Consider the following 17,626-nt stretch of genomic DNA (forward strand, 5'->3'; position numbering starts at 1 on the left):
CGCTTCGGTGGCCCAGGATTTGGATCCTGGGCACGGGCATGGCACCACTCATCAGGCCATGTTGAGGCAGCGTCCCACATGCCACAACTAGAAGGACCCACAACCAAAATATAAAACTACGCAGTGGGGGGATTCAGGGAGAAAAAGCAAAAAAAAAAAAAAGATTGGCAACCGTTGTTAGCTCAGGCGCCAATCTTTAAAATATATATATATATATTTACAGAGCATAAATAGAGAAGAATTAAATTTAAAAACATTTGTGAAACAGGTGACATGTCTTATCAATTTTTAAACTCAATTTGTATAAGCAATATTTTAAAATTTAAAAACAATTAGAATAAAAAAATGCGCTTTAGGCAAAAAGAAAATGATCTCATATTGAAGTTCAGAGATATAAGAAGAAATGGTGAATAGGGATACAGCTAAGTACCTCTAAATAATTACTGATTGTCTACAATAACAACATCATCTAATTTGGGGGTTAAACAAGACAGAACTAAATCACTGGATAAAAATTACATACAAGTAGAGATGTGTACTTGTTTTGGAGAAGGATAATACTGATTATGCCAGACTTACAGTTAAGGATAGTTGTTAAAATATCTAGTATAACCAGTGAAAGGACTGGCATGGACAATATAACCTCCAAGCTGTGGGTGGAGGGATGGGGAGGAGAATCCAGGCAAATACAGACAAGAAGAAAAAGACTAGAAAAAAATAAAAGAAAGAATAGAAAGTATCAAGGAAGATGGTGATCCTTCATAAATAAAATCCAATAAATAAATCCAAATATAGCCCTAATCACAATAAAAACAAATGGTGTAAAAGTTCCAGTTAAAAGACAGAGGGGGGCTGGCCCCGTGGCTGAGTGGTTAAGTTAGCGTGCTCCGCTGCAGGCGGCCCAGTGTTTCGTTGGTTCGAATCCTGGGCACAGACATGGCACCGCTCATCAAACCACACTGAGGCAGCATCCCACATGCCACAACTAGAAGGACCCACAACGAAGAATATACAACTATGTACTGGGGGGCTTTGGGGAGAAAAAGGAAAAAATAAAATCTTTAAAAAAAAAAAAAAGACAGAGGGTTAAACTGATTAAAAAACAAAATCTAGCTATATGATATCTTCAAGAGACAAACCTAAAATACAAAGCTACAGAAATATTGAAAAGAAAGGATCAAAAAGTATACCAGTGCATACTAATCAAGACAAAGCTATATGAATATCAGACAAAACAGACTCTAAGGCAAAGAACATGATTAGATATAAAGAGGGTTACTAAACAGTCATAAAAGATTCAATTTACTTGAATGTACCTAAAAAAATAGCTTCAAAATATTTCATGCAAACGCCAACAGAAATACAAGGAGAAATTGATAATTCCACCATTATACAGGGGGAATTTTATCCTAATTCTTTCAAAGATCGAGCAGGAAAAAGCAGCAGCAAGGGTACATAAAATTTCAACAATACAATTAATAAGCTGGCCCTAGTGACATCTGTACAATGCTGTACCCAACGATTGGGGAATATATTTTCTTTTCAAGAACCCATGGAACTTATGAAAAATGACCATATTGGGGCAATGAGATTCACTGAGTTTCTATCTTCTTTCTAACATGTTGCCAGATATACATAGTGGTTTCCTGAAACTCCAAGAAAAAAGGGAAAGGGAAGAGGAAGAAAATGAGACACTCCTCAGGTGTCAGGGAAGCGACAAGGATGTTGGTATGTCAAGCCGTGATATGAGGAGAGGGAACTCAGCTCGGCTGGATAGCACCTTGACATCTCTAGACGCTTAATTGTTTCGGGCTACCCCAAGGATAACGACTGCTTGCCCAGTATTATTACTCCACTGGGGGCAAGGGAACGGGCGGGGAGCTGCACTCAAGATGATCCCCACTGCTTTCCAGGATAGCATGGATTACCTGAACCCTTTAAAGAACTATTCAGCTGAGAAAAAGGTAAAATGACTTAATCATTGAGGAACAACAGACAAGTTCAGCAGTCACAAAAGAAATATTAGAAATATATAAAACTTTTAATTTTAGCCTAGAAGTTTTGAGTGTGTAAAACCATATTCTGAACATAACTTTCAGAATCCAATCACCTCACACAATCTTCAGTGTAAATCAGCCTGGTTCAAGCCACCAGAAAGTCTCACCTGGATTATTTCAATAGCTTCCAAGTAACAGTTACTTGATCCCGTGACCTGTAAGGCCCTACGAGGCTGATCTCCTGCTCTCTCCCTGATCCAGTCTTCCACCACGCTCCCTTTCGCTCACTCCCCACCCAGGCACAGTGGCCTCTGTTGTTCCCCAAAGACATAGGTAAGCTCTGGTCTTAAGGCCTCTGTACTTGTTGTCCCTTCTGCCTGAAATGCTCTTCCCCTACATTGCCACATGGTTGTTCCCCCACCTGCTTCATCTTTACAAGGATGCTATTTTTCCAGGGAGGCCTTCCTTGACCAATCGTTTCAAAATTGCAAACACTGAATCCTACCCCAACACTCTCTATCATCCTTCTCTAATTCATTTTTCTCCATAGAAAATACAGATCATTCTCTCTTCGACTATACATAAATATTACTATCACCCACCCAAAAACTGGAATGTAAGCCCCATGAAGACTCAAGTTTTGACAGTTTTGTTCTCTACTGCATCATCCCCAGCATCTGGTACATAATAAAAGCTCAAAAAATAAGTGTGAGTGAATGAATTACTGAATCAATAAATCAGCATCTTACCTTTGAAAGGGCAAAATAATTAAACTGGAGGTGAATGCTTCCTTAAAGGACTCCCCTAAGGATTCTATCATCTTGTAATTTAAAATTCTTTTTTCAATATTTTCTATGATAGTAAGAGGCAGGCAAACATTCAAACTTTGGTTAACAGTTAAGAGTGAAAACAAGAGTCATTCAGCCATCAACATTAACTCCTAAAATTTGACTAAAAGCAATGTATATACGTTAGAAAAATCAACTGAACTTTCAAATATCAAAGCATGTATTATATGTTTTCAACATCAGGAGTGTGAAATATTCTCCTCAAATTAGAAGTCTTGGGGAGAAATTCAACAATACGTACTGGATCAGCTTCTGCAATGCACTTCCAAATGTACTTTTCAGAGCAGCACTAGCCAAATAGACTGTTTTACCTTAAAAATTAGCCTACTTATCTAAAAGGACTCAACAATTTTCTGTAAGAGTTAAAAACAGCTGCTTAATATATGATCCCTAGTAGCAAAGTCATACATTTCTACAATGTAATCACACCGACAATTACAGTAGTGTTCATAAATATGTTAACAATAAATATTCCTGTTTTCTTAATAAAATATTTAAGCCCAGTTTATTTTCACATTGCATATGAATCCATTTATATGCCCGAAGCACCAATAAAATGCGTTGAATTGAGGATAATCTGGCACTTTTTACTGAGAGGAAAAGTCATAAACATGCATCATAAAACAAGTTATTTAATAAAGTTGTAATATTTAGTTTATTAGTCAAAATCAATGTTTAAAAGACTAACATAAAATGTTTATCTGGTGAGATCTCCTAAAGGAAACCTGGAAAGCTTTGTACTCACCTCCAGACTTTCACCATCTGGACCTTCTTTTGTTTTAGATGCAGGAGGAGGGGAAGACACTGCAGGAAGGGGGCTAGTTATAATCTGGGAGCTGAAAAGATAATAGGAGATAGCACGGATATGAAAAATTTTCTGTCTATAATAGAAGATACACATTTTTTTAGCACAGTTGACCTCACTTGTGTCTGGTTAAAGCACCACTTCCTAAGGTATGTTCTGTGCAACACTGAGTCGCATCATGCTCCGGAAAAAGAGGCTCCATAGTTAAATAATATGGGTAATGAATAGCCTCTTGGAGATTTTTAAGTGTAAGTTTGCATAGTAAAAGGTTTTTTTTTTCTTTTTTTTTTTTTAAAGATTGGCAGCTAGGCTAACAACTGTCGCCAATCTTTTTTATTTTTTTTTTCCTGCTTTATTTCCCAAACGCCCCCGGTACATAGTTGTATATCTTAGCTGCAGGTCCTTCTAGTTGTGGGATGTGGGACGCCGCCTCAACGTGGCCTGATGAGCGGTGCCATGCCCGCGCCCAGGATCTGAACCCTGGGCCGCCGCAGCAGAGCACACAAACTTAACCACTCGGCCACGGAGCCAGCCCCTATTAAAAGGTTTTGAAAAATAATGTAGTTTAAAAAGAAGCCCATTTTACTGTAAACCCAAATATATTTTCCAAATATATTTGGCCACAAGACCACCATCACCTCTTTATCTTTTTAAAAAACACACAAAAATTAGTGACCAGCAGACCATAATTTGAGAAATACCAGGTTACAGTTTACATCCGGTCATGAAATCCTAGACTTCTAATAAGACGTTCTAGGTGGCATAAGTTAGGAGGAAAGTAAACAAGCATGATTAGAGACTGAGGACTCCAATGTACAGTGGGAAAAAAACCTAAGGGGTCTCTTCTCTTAAAAATAGAAAAGTCGAAAGCAGCCTAGGGAAGAGAAAACGATTTTTCTTGTTTTTCAGTTCTTCTCCAAATGAAACATAAAAGATAAAAAACAGTACTATCATAAACATAAAAAAAATTCAGAAATACATCTTGATAATTGAAACAATTGGACCGACTCAGGAAATCTGAATTCTAAACATCATTCTGGGGGATTAACGAATCTCATGACCTTCACAAAACAATTTTATAACCACTGAACCTTAGATTTCTAACGCAAAAGTTCCCATTTATCTCAAACTTGAAAATTTTATGAAGAGTAAAATGGCAAAGTAGAAAGAACGTGGGCTTTGGAGTCAGCACTACCATTTGCAAGATATAAGACTGTGGGCAATTTACTTAACTTCTTGCTAAGTACTTTATCTCGAAATTAGGGATGTGAATACCTATCTCAGAGGATTACAGTAATGAGTTAACACATGTGGACCACCTCACAGTGTCTGTTACAGAGGTGGGAGTTGTTAACTGCTATTATTGTTCATCCCTGACTTTCGATTCAAGTTAACATGCTATTTTTTTTCAGTATAACTACTAAAGAGATGAAAAGCAGTCAATAAAAATACAACTTTATAATAAAATATTTGAGTCCACTAACATGCCCCGTCCTTCATTTTATTTTCGCATGAACAGTAATAGTACCTAACACTGAGCTCTATGTGTCAGACACTTTTCTAAATGGTTTATGTGTAATTAACTCATTTAATCTTTCAACAACCCTTACATATCAGTTACTATTGCTGTATCCCCATTTTTAAGATGAGAAACTGGGGCCACACAGAGAGTATGTAACTCACACAGAGCCAATATTTTAACACAGGTATTCTGACTCCACAGCCTGAAAATGCTGCTCTGTAAGATGGTAATTTGTGTTCTCTGAGTGCACCTCCCTTATTCATTGGTAAAACTTGGAACTAAGTACCAACTAGGGTTTGGCACATTTGGGAAAAAAGGAAAGGAAGAAAGTTTGAAAAGGGAGAAAATTGTAAGATTTGAAAGTAAGTCCTCCCTGGATATCCATACCTATCTATTTCTGCAGAATTTATTCCAGAATTTGACACACTCTCTGACACTGAACCCTGACTATCCTTCTTGGTAGGTTCTAATCCATTCTTTATGTCATCAAAATTTTCATATTTGAGAGCCTGGACCAGCTGTAATAGGTACATCAACAAATCCTGGAAAAGAAACAAAAAATAAGCTAATATTAGAAAAACATGCAATATGATTATAGGCATAATTTATTCCTAAATACCAAGTTAACAATTTACTTTTATCTACCAGTCATCAGCTGTGTTACCTCTGGCGGGTTACTAGATTACTTAACCTCTTGGTGCCTCACTGGGTCCTCATCTGTAAAACGGACATAATCATAAACCTTAGAGATGAGTCACGAGGATTAAACCACGTCACAGAATAGCGCCTGGCACAAGGTAAGTGGCCAGTAAATGCTTTGTTTAAAGTAGTATCCAGAAAGCAAAGCAAGAAACAAAAACAAAAAAAGGATCAAGAGAGTTCACATAAAACTAAGAAATTGGGGAAGGATCCTTTTTTTCAGCAATAGATCAGATATTGGCATTTTACGTCTAAGATTAGATAAGAGACACCCAATTTTCAAGGTTTCAAAGATTTTCTGTTTTATAACCTTTTCTGGTTTTAAAAATCTTGTGGGGTTTTTTTGGCTGAAAGCTCAAGTTTTAGAGAATTTCAGTTGTTTCTTTACTGGAAAATCCCATAAAACAGGCGTTTTAATTTAATATTCTTGGTTAAGCGAAACGCTTACTTTCCTGCCAATTACCAATAATGGCTTGAAAAAAACAAACTGCTGAGCCTAAATTTTCCATACTTCTATTGACATTCAATGGGATAATTAGGACTTAAAATGTGCCAATAAAGTAGCTTTAACTTTTCTGAGTTTTTCCTTCAAGTAAAAAGATTCTTTAGGTTTAATGGTTAGGATGGGAAACATTTCCTGTCTTACTCTATAAATGTAGTTCTTAGCCATTCCCAAGGACTATTAAGAATATTCCAAAAATCTTACTTTTAAACAGAATTACAAACTGAAGAAACTCACAGAGCTGAAAAATATTTTACAAGTATCTATTATCTTCCAATTCCAATTCCGACTCACCTAGTTAGCCCCTTAAAACTCATAATTAGATCATTCTGAGACTTTGTAACTACTGATTCAATTTCAGTCTCATCATTAAGCCCACGAACGAGGTTAAATACCCTGTGAAAATTTCATGGCCCACTCTTTCCTTTCTTATTTGTAACACCTACAGCAATTGTAATTACTTGCTTATTTACTCTATGTCTTTTCCACTTTTATATTATATATTTTATATTATAAACTCCATGAGGACAGAGACCACTTTCCCCTTAACTAATACCATATGTATTTTTTCATAATTTTTTTCTTACACTGACATAGTCAACATTTTTATCATTACCCAAATACTGACAAAGTGCAATTAATACGCATGATTTTACCAGTAAATACATTTTTTTTTTTTTTGAGGAAGATTAGCCCTGAGCTAACGTCTTCTGCCAATCCTCCTCTTTTTGATGAGGAAGATTGGCCCTGAGCTAATATCTGTGCCCATCTTCCTCTATTTTATATGTGGGATGCCTGCCACAGCATGGCTTGATAAGCGATGCATAGGTCCGTGCCTGGGACCCGAATCTGCAAACCCTGGGCCACTGAAGCGGAGCATATGAAGTTAACCACTGCACCACCGGGATGGCTCCTAAATATGATTTTTTCACACAAAAAATTAAATGAAAGGTTAACTGGCTTACTCTTATTCAAACATGTCAATGTCAGTGGCCAGGGAAATCAAGTGACTGTATCAGAGCACCTCTCCAGTGCTGTTTCGAAAAACCATTTTTTATTTGGAACAATACACATCTGATTTTCTATTATTTTATTTGAGATATGCAGCTCCAATTGCTACAGGAATACTTAAATGCTTTTTCTAAGAAAAAAAGTGTATTACATAACAGAAAACTGATCTAACTATGTAAGGACAAGTATCCTTCTGGGGAGGTGTGAGTTATTCGTTTCACTGCTAGCCTTCATTACCGAGGCATGCTTCAGAAGGGCTGCTGAATCTATCACCTGTTGTGTTTTCCCAATTATACAAAAGACTAACCACACGAAATCAAAACGGCGGCACTGTTATTAAATTCCCCAGCAAGGGGAAATTCAGGGGAAAACTTTTCTCTTTTTAAGTCACTCATCACCATCTGACTTGTTGGTCCATCTGGTATTCTATATTCAAACTAGACTTTCTTTCATTTGTATGAAAATGAATTAACTTCAATAGTAAATACAAAGTCTATTTGCTCATTACATAGTCACATCTTGAAAAATACAAAAGTCCTCCAAGCATGAACGACCTAAAGCATAAAACAAAAGAAAAATCAGGTTTTCATCTCAGGCTATTCAGTAAAAATCTCCCAAGAGTTACAAAATATTATCTAGATAGTGATCACCATTTTTCTCAAGAACAAGTTAATTCTAATGCTTGAGAGTGCAAATCCAAAGTCCCATGTCAAAACTCACTCCCCGACTGTCCCATTTCTTACTCAATTAGGAGTAGTTCTTCATATAGGCATTTAGTTAGAGAGACACGAGTTCTGATCTTGTCTCCCAGACACCTACATATAGCCTACACTCCTGTTAAAGTGAAATATTTTCTATTACTCCTGTACTGTTCAATCTCCTTGCCTTTGCTCATATTGCTCTCTCCATTTGGAACGTAAACTCATGTCCAACTGTCAAAATTCTATTCTTCCTTCAATGCCTATCTCAAATGCCACTTCCTCCTTAAAATCTAATAAGGAATCTCTCTCTCCTTTTGAGCCACACAACAGTACAAAATATCCCTTTAAAAAATCCCTAAATAGAAGAATATTGGCAAGTCAAATTCACAAAGGCATTAAAAAATTGAGTAAGATTTATTTTACAGATGTATGGCTGGTATAACATTAGGAAATCTATCAGCACAGATTTCATATATACTATATACTATATATATATCGATGTTTTTCAGATAGCATGAAGCAATACCTACAAAATATACCTACCTACTATCTACTAGAAGTACCAAAAGAAATCACTAAAGCGGCTAGATGAAAAAATACATATTACAACAAAAACACAGTTTTCCACATTTAACCAACAAACAAAAATAAGAGATAAAAGGGGTGAGGTAATTCATAACAGTAATAATAATATAATTGTCAGATAATAAAATTAATTTTTAGAAATGTATAAGATTTTTATAAATTCAAAACTTGAATGAATTAAAAAATCATATATCTCTAGGAGGGAAGATTTAATATCATAATGATGTCAGTTTTTCTCTAATGTAAATATAAATTTAATGTAATTCCACTTAAGATCTTGGTGGAGTTTTAAGAAAATGACAAAATTATTCTAAAATTCATGGGAAGAATAAATATACAAAAATTATAAAGAATTACAAAGGGAGATTTGTCGAACCATATATTTAAAGTTATTATAAATCTATTGTAATTTTTTTTAAGTACAATATAAGCACAAAAATAGAAAACTTGAAGAGGATTATCAGCAAAACGTAAAAGGCACATATCTTTTGGCCCAATAGTTCCAATGCAAGCTATTTAGTCAAGAATATGGAAAAAAACATATACACTAGTCTGTTCACTAAAATACAGTCATAGCAGAAGACTATAACCTAACTGCCTACTGAAAGACTGACTGGTTAAACAAGTTATAAAACAAACTTGCAGTAAAATATTATGTTGCTGTTTAAAAAGAATAAGAACTACAGGTATCCATAAGGTCTAGAAACACAGTGGTTTTTTTTTATAGATTAAACATATCTTGACATCATTATGGACATTCATTTGCCTATGTTTCCACACTTTATGGACACCGAATACATAAGTTGCTAATGTAGGGGAGGAGGACATTTCCTCTCCCCAAATGTGGGTTTGTCTGGCTGGAGAACGAATTAAATTCACATGAGACAGAATAGCAAGAGAAAATTAAACAAAGCTTTATGAGGAACCATGGCCCGGGGCCTTTCTTCCCGAAGGAAGAAAGGGCACCGAAGAAGTGGGGTGCACAGAATGGTTATATACCCCCAAACAGGGTGTTTCACATGTGATTGAAATGTCCCTTTTACAATAGTCACGAGGTTGCTCTGTCAGCACAGCTCTCGATGGAAACGGCAGATAGGTCTGCTGTCTCAGTGAGCGCCGCAGGGTGGCAGGTGTGTTACCTTGGGCTGGGGGTCACAGATGAGCCCCGCAATCGGTTCCCAGCCTAAAGAAAGATGCTTAATCTTTAAGGAGATGCCAACGTTGGGAGGGGGAGGGAAGTCAGTTACAGGAGGTTACCAGACTAGCACAATAAAATGCAGATTTAAGTCCTTGCCTTTGGTATTGATTAAGAGTTTCTAGAGAGAAGGTCATCTCCTTTCTTCTTCCTGGTACAGAGAGGGAGGCACCTTTACAGATAGAGATTTACCTTACAAATGTAAACGTGTCCTAACAAAGGGCAAGTTCCACTCCTCAGAGCCTCCTTCCCTGTCCCAGTTTATCAAAAGCAATCAGCCTCAAATAATCCTGATGCCAAAGAGACATATCTTGGGGTGGCCAATTCCAGGTCCCCACGCTAATAAGAAAATGTCCAAGATATACTGTTAAGTTGGCAAGTTTTTAACAGTATATACATAGTATAGAACACAAATAAATATTTGTGTTCATTTTTGAAAAGTGAGAAGTATATATACTATACATGCGTACGTACGCTTGCAATTTGCATAGAGAATACATGAAAGGATATGTAAGTGGCTACCCTTCTGGAGATAAGAAATGGTGGGAGGAGTAGGGCTGTTGCAAGGAGTATTACTGTCTACATTATTTCTTTCATAATTAAAAAGGAAAGCAAATCAGAAAAAAAAAGATGAATATTACAGCAAAGGAATAAAACAAATGCTGTGGGAGTAGGAAACAAAGGAAAATGCTGCTTGCTTCATGGGATGGTTAAGACAGGCTTCCCAAAAGTGATGAGATTTGGGCTGCAGCTTGAAGGATGAAGAGGATGAAGACTCCTCCATGCTGATGAAGTAACACACATAAGGGCATGGCTACTGGACAGACTATGGCATATTCAAGAAATCAGACTAACTGTACAAACATACAACACGGTATTTTCATTCAAGTTGCCCAAGATGTGGATATTTAGACAATGTGGCCTTTAATGTGTCTTTTGATGCTATGATTCTGATACCAAAAAAATTCTGAAGTTTTATAAAACCATAAATACTCTATTCCACAGATAATGCAAAAACAAGGGGATATTTTAAACCAATTAGGAACAAAAGGTACATGAATAATTTTACTATGAAATTTACATAATATAAATGTGCATTCTTTCTGCATATGTGTATAAGTAGTTTTCAAAACCTTGCCCCACAATTCTTCCTTCATAACTATCAAGTGACATAAGTAGCTACTGTCACTATTTTTTTGGATAGGAAACTGAGGTGAGAATAACGTATAGTGTTCCCAAAGACATATATAAAGGTACACAGAGTCAGAGGAAAGACAAAATTCAGATCTTAATATACATCTGAAGAATCAGTAGTAAAGAATTAAAAACCTTTTGTTTTAGCTGAGTATACATAATTCATTACTGAACTAAGTTCACAGAAAGGGAAATCAAGAGATAACTGCCATACTATTTATGCTATATCTCTAAAACCTCAATTAAAATAACTATGAATAGTTGAATCATATTTTGGAGTTTGGAACACATGCAATGTTTCTACCATTATCATCTATCTCATAATAAAAATTATAAAATGGTCTAAAAATAGTTCAGTATCTGCATGAACACTGATCACTCCAGAGACAACCAAATACCTAGCCTCTAAGCTTGGAAGGGAAGTGACGTCAGACAATCAAAAATGATGATTTACAATTTTTTGATTTAAATTCTGAACTCACATCCAGGGGCTGTCTGGACTACAGCCCAGAGGGCTTTATTTAAACTCTATGACTCATGTCAAACATAGATAGAGAATTAATGACTTAAGTGACATTTCTAATAAACATCAAAATAAATATTTCAATATTTCAAATAAACATTGTAATAAATTTTTTACTTGTGATATAGTAAAGACAACGAAAAAAGAGAAGATAATCACAATGCTTAGATTGCTTTTTGATAGGAGAGTGAAAAACATCCTATTCAGACAAAATTATACAACATCTGAGATTTGCCTCAAATAATCTAGTGGCAGGTAGGGGACAGGAAGGAGAGAGTAAATGGTGTTACAGATGAAACAAGACTGGCTATGAGTTGACAGCTGCTGAAGACAGGTAAATTCTATGTGAGCATTCACTATACGATGTACTTTAGTGTTTAAATTTTACTATAATTAAATATACACATGCACTATCAACCTTAAAATGCTGCATTTTGCTTCCTGATATTCAGATACCACTATGAATTCAAAAATGATTTATTTTTATTTTTAAAAAAAGGTCTTTGATAACAGCTGTTCTATGGGATCAGCATCGAGGCTTGAGAAGAGTCATCCCATATCCCACAAGCCCTAGGGGCTGGCACAAACTATTAGGTTATACTGGAGAACATATTCACTCTATAAAAATTAATAAGTAAAAACAAACTGCTGGATTAGTCTGCCTCATTAGGAATTACTAAAATCCAAAGTCCAGCAATGATTTGTGTCAACACAGAGTGTTCCTCCTTCCCTGGTGGCCTTATATGTATATAAATAGCCAGCATAAAGTTTGCAGTCTTTGCTTTCCAGAGGATTCAAAACCACCTTCAGAAAATCTACATAAACACCTAATTGTCAGCAGCTGAAAGTTTAAAGAAGGAGTTTGAAGGAGAATAAGATGACCATGCATCTCTCTGCTTTAAAGGCCCCAAGGGCTTTCCAAGGCTACAATTAAATGTGGCTTGTTGTATACTGACTGACGGAGGGGATCTGAATTATTCCCTAGCTGGTGCTGCATTAAACCATTTTTCATTAGAATTCCTTTTTCCAGACACAGCAATACAAGCTCTGCTGCCAGGTAAATGTCCTGGGAGAGACTGTCCTATCACGTAACAGATCAGGAAGTAAGTTTTCATTTCACAGAGAAGTCCTTGGAGGAATATTTTAATTTTACTTCTGAAAACACACCTAGCATATCCTCTTCCCTTCTAAAATCTCTGTCTCTCTCTTTCTCTCTCTGTCACACACGCACACACACACGCACGCAGAGTCTATAACCAGTCTCTAGTTTAAAATGTGCCCAGTTGAGGAGGAGTAATGGATAATGTACCTCATCATCTGCCTGTCGCAACCGGGCAACAGCATAACGCCTCACTGTTGGATTGGTGTAATGGGAGGACAACAGCTCCAAGGAATCCTCTACATCCATTGGTTTCCATTTTCCCAGAAGTTCCAATGCCTGTTTGGCCTCCTGAGGTAGATCCCAATTAACACATTTCAAGAATTTTGTCAAAGCCTAAAATCAGAAAAGATTTTAAAATTAGAAACAAGAGGCCATTGCCTGGGCTAGGGAAAGTCAAGAGTGACGAGGCAGTTCCACTTGGTCCTGATGGCAGTCATACAGTCAATGGTAGACTCCTTGTGTAAACGCTAAACAAAGTTATACATATGATCCTAGAAAAACACTACAGGAGAGGAAAAAAAAACCATGTTCCCTGTAACTCCACATTTCTCAGGCCAAACCACTTGCAGAACACTATGAATTTTTAAATTTGTTTTGACTTTTCTTCATTTTGCTTTTGTTATGTTAAAATACTGTATGCCTCATGGAAGTACTTAAGAGATGTCTCATGAAGCTGAGATGCCTTAGAGACAATCTTCATTTTACATCTATATGTGACACAAAATACTGCAGCCAATGGATGAAAGAGTCTGATGCCAAGTGAAGGCAGAATCCCTACGATTAACCCCACTCTCCATCACCTCCCCTAAGTCACTGGGTTTCCTAGAGGCTCCCACATGAGGACTCAAACTAAACTGAATATGTATGTCTCTCTTACACAGAGAAGTAACTATTTAAAAAGACAGACATTCAAAAAAAACTCAAAGAAACAAGAATAAAAACAGGTATATACAGAAGCAGCAGCAAATATTCTATGATCCAGCTGGCTGTAGCATCTTTCTGGAACCTCACTTCTGTAGATTGGTAGCATACGGAAGTTTTCACAAGACTGTCAGTTAACTAGATTCATATCACTCATGGTTGCCTATGTAATAAATGCTCTTTTAAGAAAGGTACATAACTGTTTTTCATAAAAAGCAATCTCTATTTTAGGTCTCCCTACTGGTAACACTTTCCCAACTGAACCCAAGACATTTTCTTCTTTGTCTCCCTCTACAAATTCATCTCTTGAACAAAGCTAACTTTAAAATTTTAAATTCCTGCTCTGCCAAACTAAAATCTTTTCACGAGTCAACCAGTCAAGCTCTCAAGAAAACGTCCACTTGGACAACAAAACACAATTACTGTATAGTATGAAACAAAACAAACCTTCATGCCCATCCCCTAATTTATTCTTGATTTTACTAAACTAAGAAAAAAAGGCACTGTGGAGATTACCTAGTCCAATGCTCAAATTTCATATAACCTCAGTTAAGCGCCTTGCCCATCACTACAAGTGGTTGACAATCTAGACCTAGAATCCAGGTGTACTAAGTCTCAGCCTGTGCCTCTTCCACCAACAGTTCCTCCCTACCATTAAGGCACCACCATCTCCTAATCAGCTAAGCCCATGCCCCTTGGAGCCATTACCTCACCAACACTGATCTCCCTCCTGCATTCCCCAAGGACAGCTATCCATTTCTTCTGCACCTCCTGCACACCATTTAGCATAATGTTCCGTCTCCATAGAGGAACACAGATTGCCCTACTAATTTACTCCACGCATCTATTTTTTACTTCTAAAATGTACTTCTCGGTTGAATGTGGAAACAAAGTAATACTTCTTAAATAACTACAGTGAAAGCTTTTCCATTTCACAGTACACCAGCAGTCTTAATAGAAACGTGTGGGTATGTACTTATTATAGGCAAATCTTGCAGCACGCCAATGTACTCAATTCAATAACTGCAGCAATCTAACCCCCAGATTCTCAGATTTACTAGCAAGATTTATAGAGCACACTGCTGCCAGGGAACTTAAGGCACTGTACAAAGAATTCCACCACTTTATAATGCTAAACATTACAAATGTAAGCAAGGAGGTAGCAGACTCTGCGGATAACTGGAGAGTACAGACTTGAGAGCCAGGGTGCTTGGGGTCAATTCCTAATTCCCAGCTCCAACAATTATTAACTGAGCCGCTTGGAGCACATCATTTATCTTTTAAGCGACCTATCTCATAAGATGTGATAAAGATTAAATAAGTTCTTGAACATAAATGTTTAGAACAGTACCTTGTATATAATACTTGATAAATGTTAATATTTTATTATTCGATATCATTATTGTTATTCTATTTCTGATGTTGAGTCCAATGTCAAATGTTAACTTACCTGCATTTATTACCATGTTTTATATTAACAGCAATAAATATTTTGTTAACCTCCCTTCTATTTTAGAATCATCTCACTATTATTTTCTATTTTTAGAATTCACAATCACAATCACTTCAGAACTGAAAAAACTATTTATCATATATATTTTTAATTTTAACTTCTATTAAATCGATTACTGGAAATTTTTACTTTGCTGCCAACAGAAAACTTATTCTACTTAAGACACTTCTGACACCACATAGGTGGGTTTTCTATACCAACCAATTCTCTAATTCTCTGTGGACACCAATTGGGTGTCCTACAATTTAATTCAATTCTGACACTAACTACCTGGAGTTAGTGTAGATTCCACAGGTTAAGGGGTCAGCCTCACAAGACCACTTCCCATTTCAGATGCCAACTGCCAATTCTGGGTCCCCAGGTTGCCCACACTTCTGTCTGACTTGGCCACAAATCAGAGGTTCCCACAACACTCTCCTCAGGTTTGATGATTTGCTATAATGTCCAACAGAACCAGGAGAAATACTTTGCTTATTACTGCTGGTTCATTATAAAGGATACAAATGAATAACCAGGTGAAGAAGTACATTGGGCAAGGTCCGGAAGGGTCCCAAGCACAAGAGGTTCTGTCCCCATATAGTTTGGGGTGTGCCACTCTCCTGTCACGTGGATGCATTCATCAACCAGAAGCTCCACGAGCTTCATTACAGGTTTTTATGAAGGTTCCGTTACACAGGCAGGATTTATTAAATCACTGGCCACTGGTGACTAACTCAATCCCTAGTCCCTCTCCCAGAGGTCAGAGGGTGGGGCTGAAAGTTCCAACCCTCTAATCACATGGTTGGTTCCTTTGGCAATCAGCCCCATCCTCCAAGATTTATCTTATTAGCATATATTCAGGTAAGGCTGAAAGGGGATTACTATGAATAACAAAAGACACTCCTAACTCATGAAATTTCTAGAGTTTTAGAAACTGTGCCAGGAACCAGGGATGAAGACCCAACAGATATTTCTTACTATACTGCAATATCACAGTTGTTCTAAGATTTTCAATTCAAAAATGAAAATATCTCCTTACCCTGCTTCTTCCACTTGCCACATTTCCTCATTTCAAGCACTCAGGCCTAATCCTGGGAGTTGTCTCCAAGTCATTTATACATTCTTCTTTCTCCCCCTTCCTTTGCCCTCCACTATCACTCTCAAAATCAGTACATAAGCCTCCTAATTTTGTTGCTTTTTTCATTCTCAGCTCTGCTCCAATCCACCCTAGTTTGTCTTAAAACATCACTAGTTAAGACACATTCTGTTGCTTTAGCGGTTTCCTATTGCCAGTGAAATCCAACTCCCAAGGATAAAATTCAAGGCGCATCATAAACTGATTCCACTTTTTCTACTTCATAACCACTCATACAGACTTTTCTGTCTCTGAACCAGACATTCTGTGTTACTCATGCTATTCCTCCCCATGAAAAATGAGCATCAAATAAAAAACACCATAAAAGCTTACTCAAACTTTGACCAATCTTTGCTGTGTGAAAGCTCCTTCATATCACAGCACAGTGATCTTGTTCTACCCCACACTTCTATCACTCATAGTAATTACCTAAATGTTTACTGAGAGCAATCCTCAGTCAACCACTCTCCTATACATCTCCATTTTAATTGTGCATGAATATCCTTCCGGAAAACAGTTTAATTTATATGAAGACAGAGAAATGACATCTTAAAGTCCAGAGTCTTGAATAATGCTAGGCCAATAGTTGATAACAAATGCTTGCTGGACTGAATTCATTTCTGCTATGGGTCACCACCAACTTCTTGTCATGAGGTACAAACATGATTATTGTCCTGCTGTCACTGTCTCAGTAGCTACTTCAGAAGCATTCTCTTAGGAACATTCAGTGCATCACTATTTCCTTCACCAAATATGACTCTTCCTAACCATAGCGGAAGGCATTCAGTTAAAATAACAGTTATTTTTAGTTAACATTTTTATAAGAAGAAAGGCTATTTACCATGGTAAAAGCTGGTTTTGAAAAGTTACAATAATAAGATTTTGGGTTCCATAAAAATGAGTCACTTCCTACAGGCTATGGAACACAAATTTAAAAATACTTCATAAATTTAACTGGTTTGGTTGGACACAGTTATTACTGCGAACTTTTTAGGTGCAACATCAAATCCAAACTAGAGGGTTTTCATCTGAAACACTCAAGACAGGTCATTTTGGAAAATAACAGGTGGAAAGATGAAATTTAATTAAAAAATAAATAAGAAGTATAACTGTGTAAGAACTGATTTCCACCAATTCATTTTCTGCGCACTGCTTTCTCTCTAGGAAATCTTTTCAGCCTCAGGGCCCAAATGCCAAATAACCTAAATCACAGTTCCTGAGAAACTGACACTGAAAAAATTCTTTGTGTAAATAAATTAAGGGACAGGAGTACAGGAGTATTTGTTTTCTACAAAACCCATTTTAAATTATTACAAAGATACAAATATGGCTGT

The 17,626-nt window shown here is 36.7% G+C and overlaps 1 protein-coding gene across 6 annotated transcripts in view; it reads right to left on the reverse strand.

Annotated features, from left to right (window-relative positions):
- The window catches only part of PIK3C3 (phosphatidylinositol 3-kinase catalytic subunit type 3), a 157,756-nt gene that overhangs the window by 68,996 nt on the left and 71,134 nt on the right, over positions 1–17,626 (reverse strand). For all 6 annotated transcript variants that reach the window (XM_014850180.3, XM_044774652.2, XM_070513135.1 and 3 more), the window contains 3 exons: positions 12,892–13,077; positions 5,560–5,714; positions 3,591–3,681 (listed from right to left, as the gene is read on the reverse strand). In XM_014850180.3, the coding sequence (XP_014705666.2) occupies positions 3,591–3,681; positions 5,560–5,714; positions 12,892–13,077 (432 nt within the window). The remainder of the gene's footprint in view (positions 1–3,590; positions 3,682–5,559; positions 5,715–12,891; positions 13,078–17,626) is intronic.

Source organism: Equus asinus, chromosome 7 (assembly GCF_041296235.1).
Source record: "Equus asinus isolate D_3611 breed Donkey chromosome 7, EquAss-T2T_v2, whole genome shotgun sequence".
Classification (NCBI taxonomy): domain Eukaryota; kingdom Metazoa; phylum Chordata; class Mammalia; order Perissodactyla; family Equidae; genus Equus; species Equus asinus.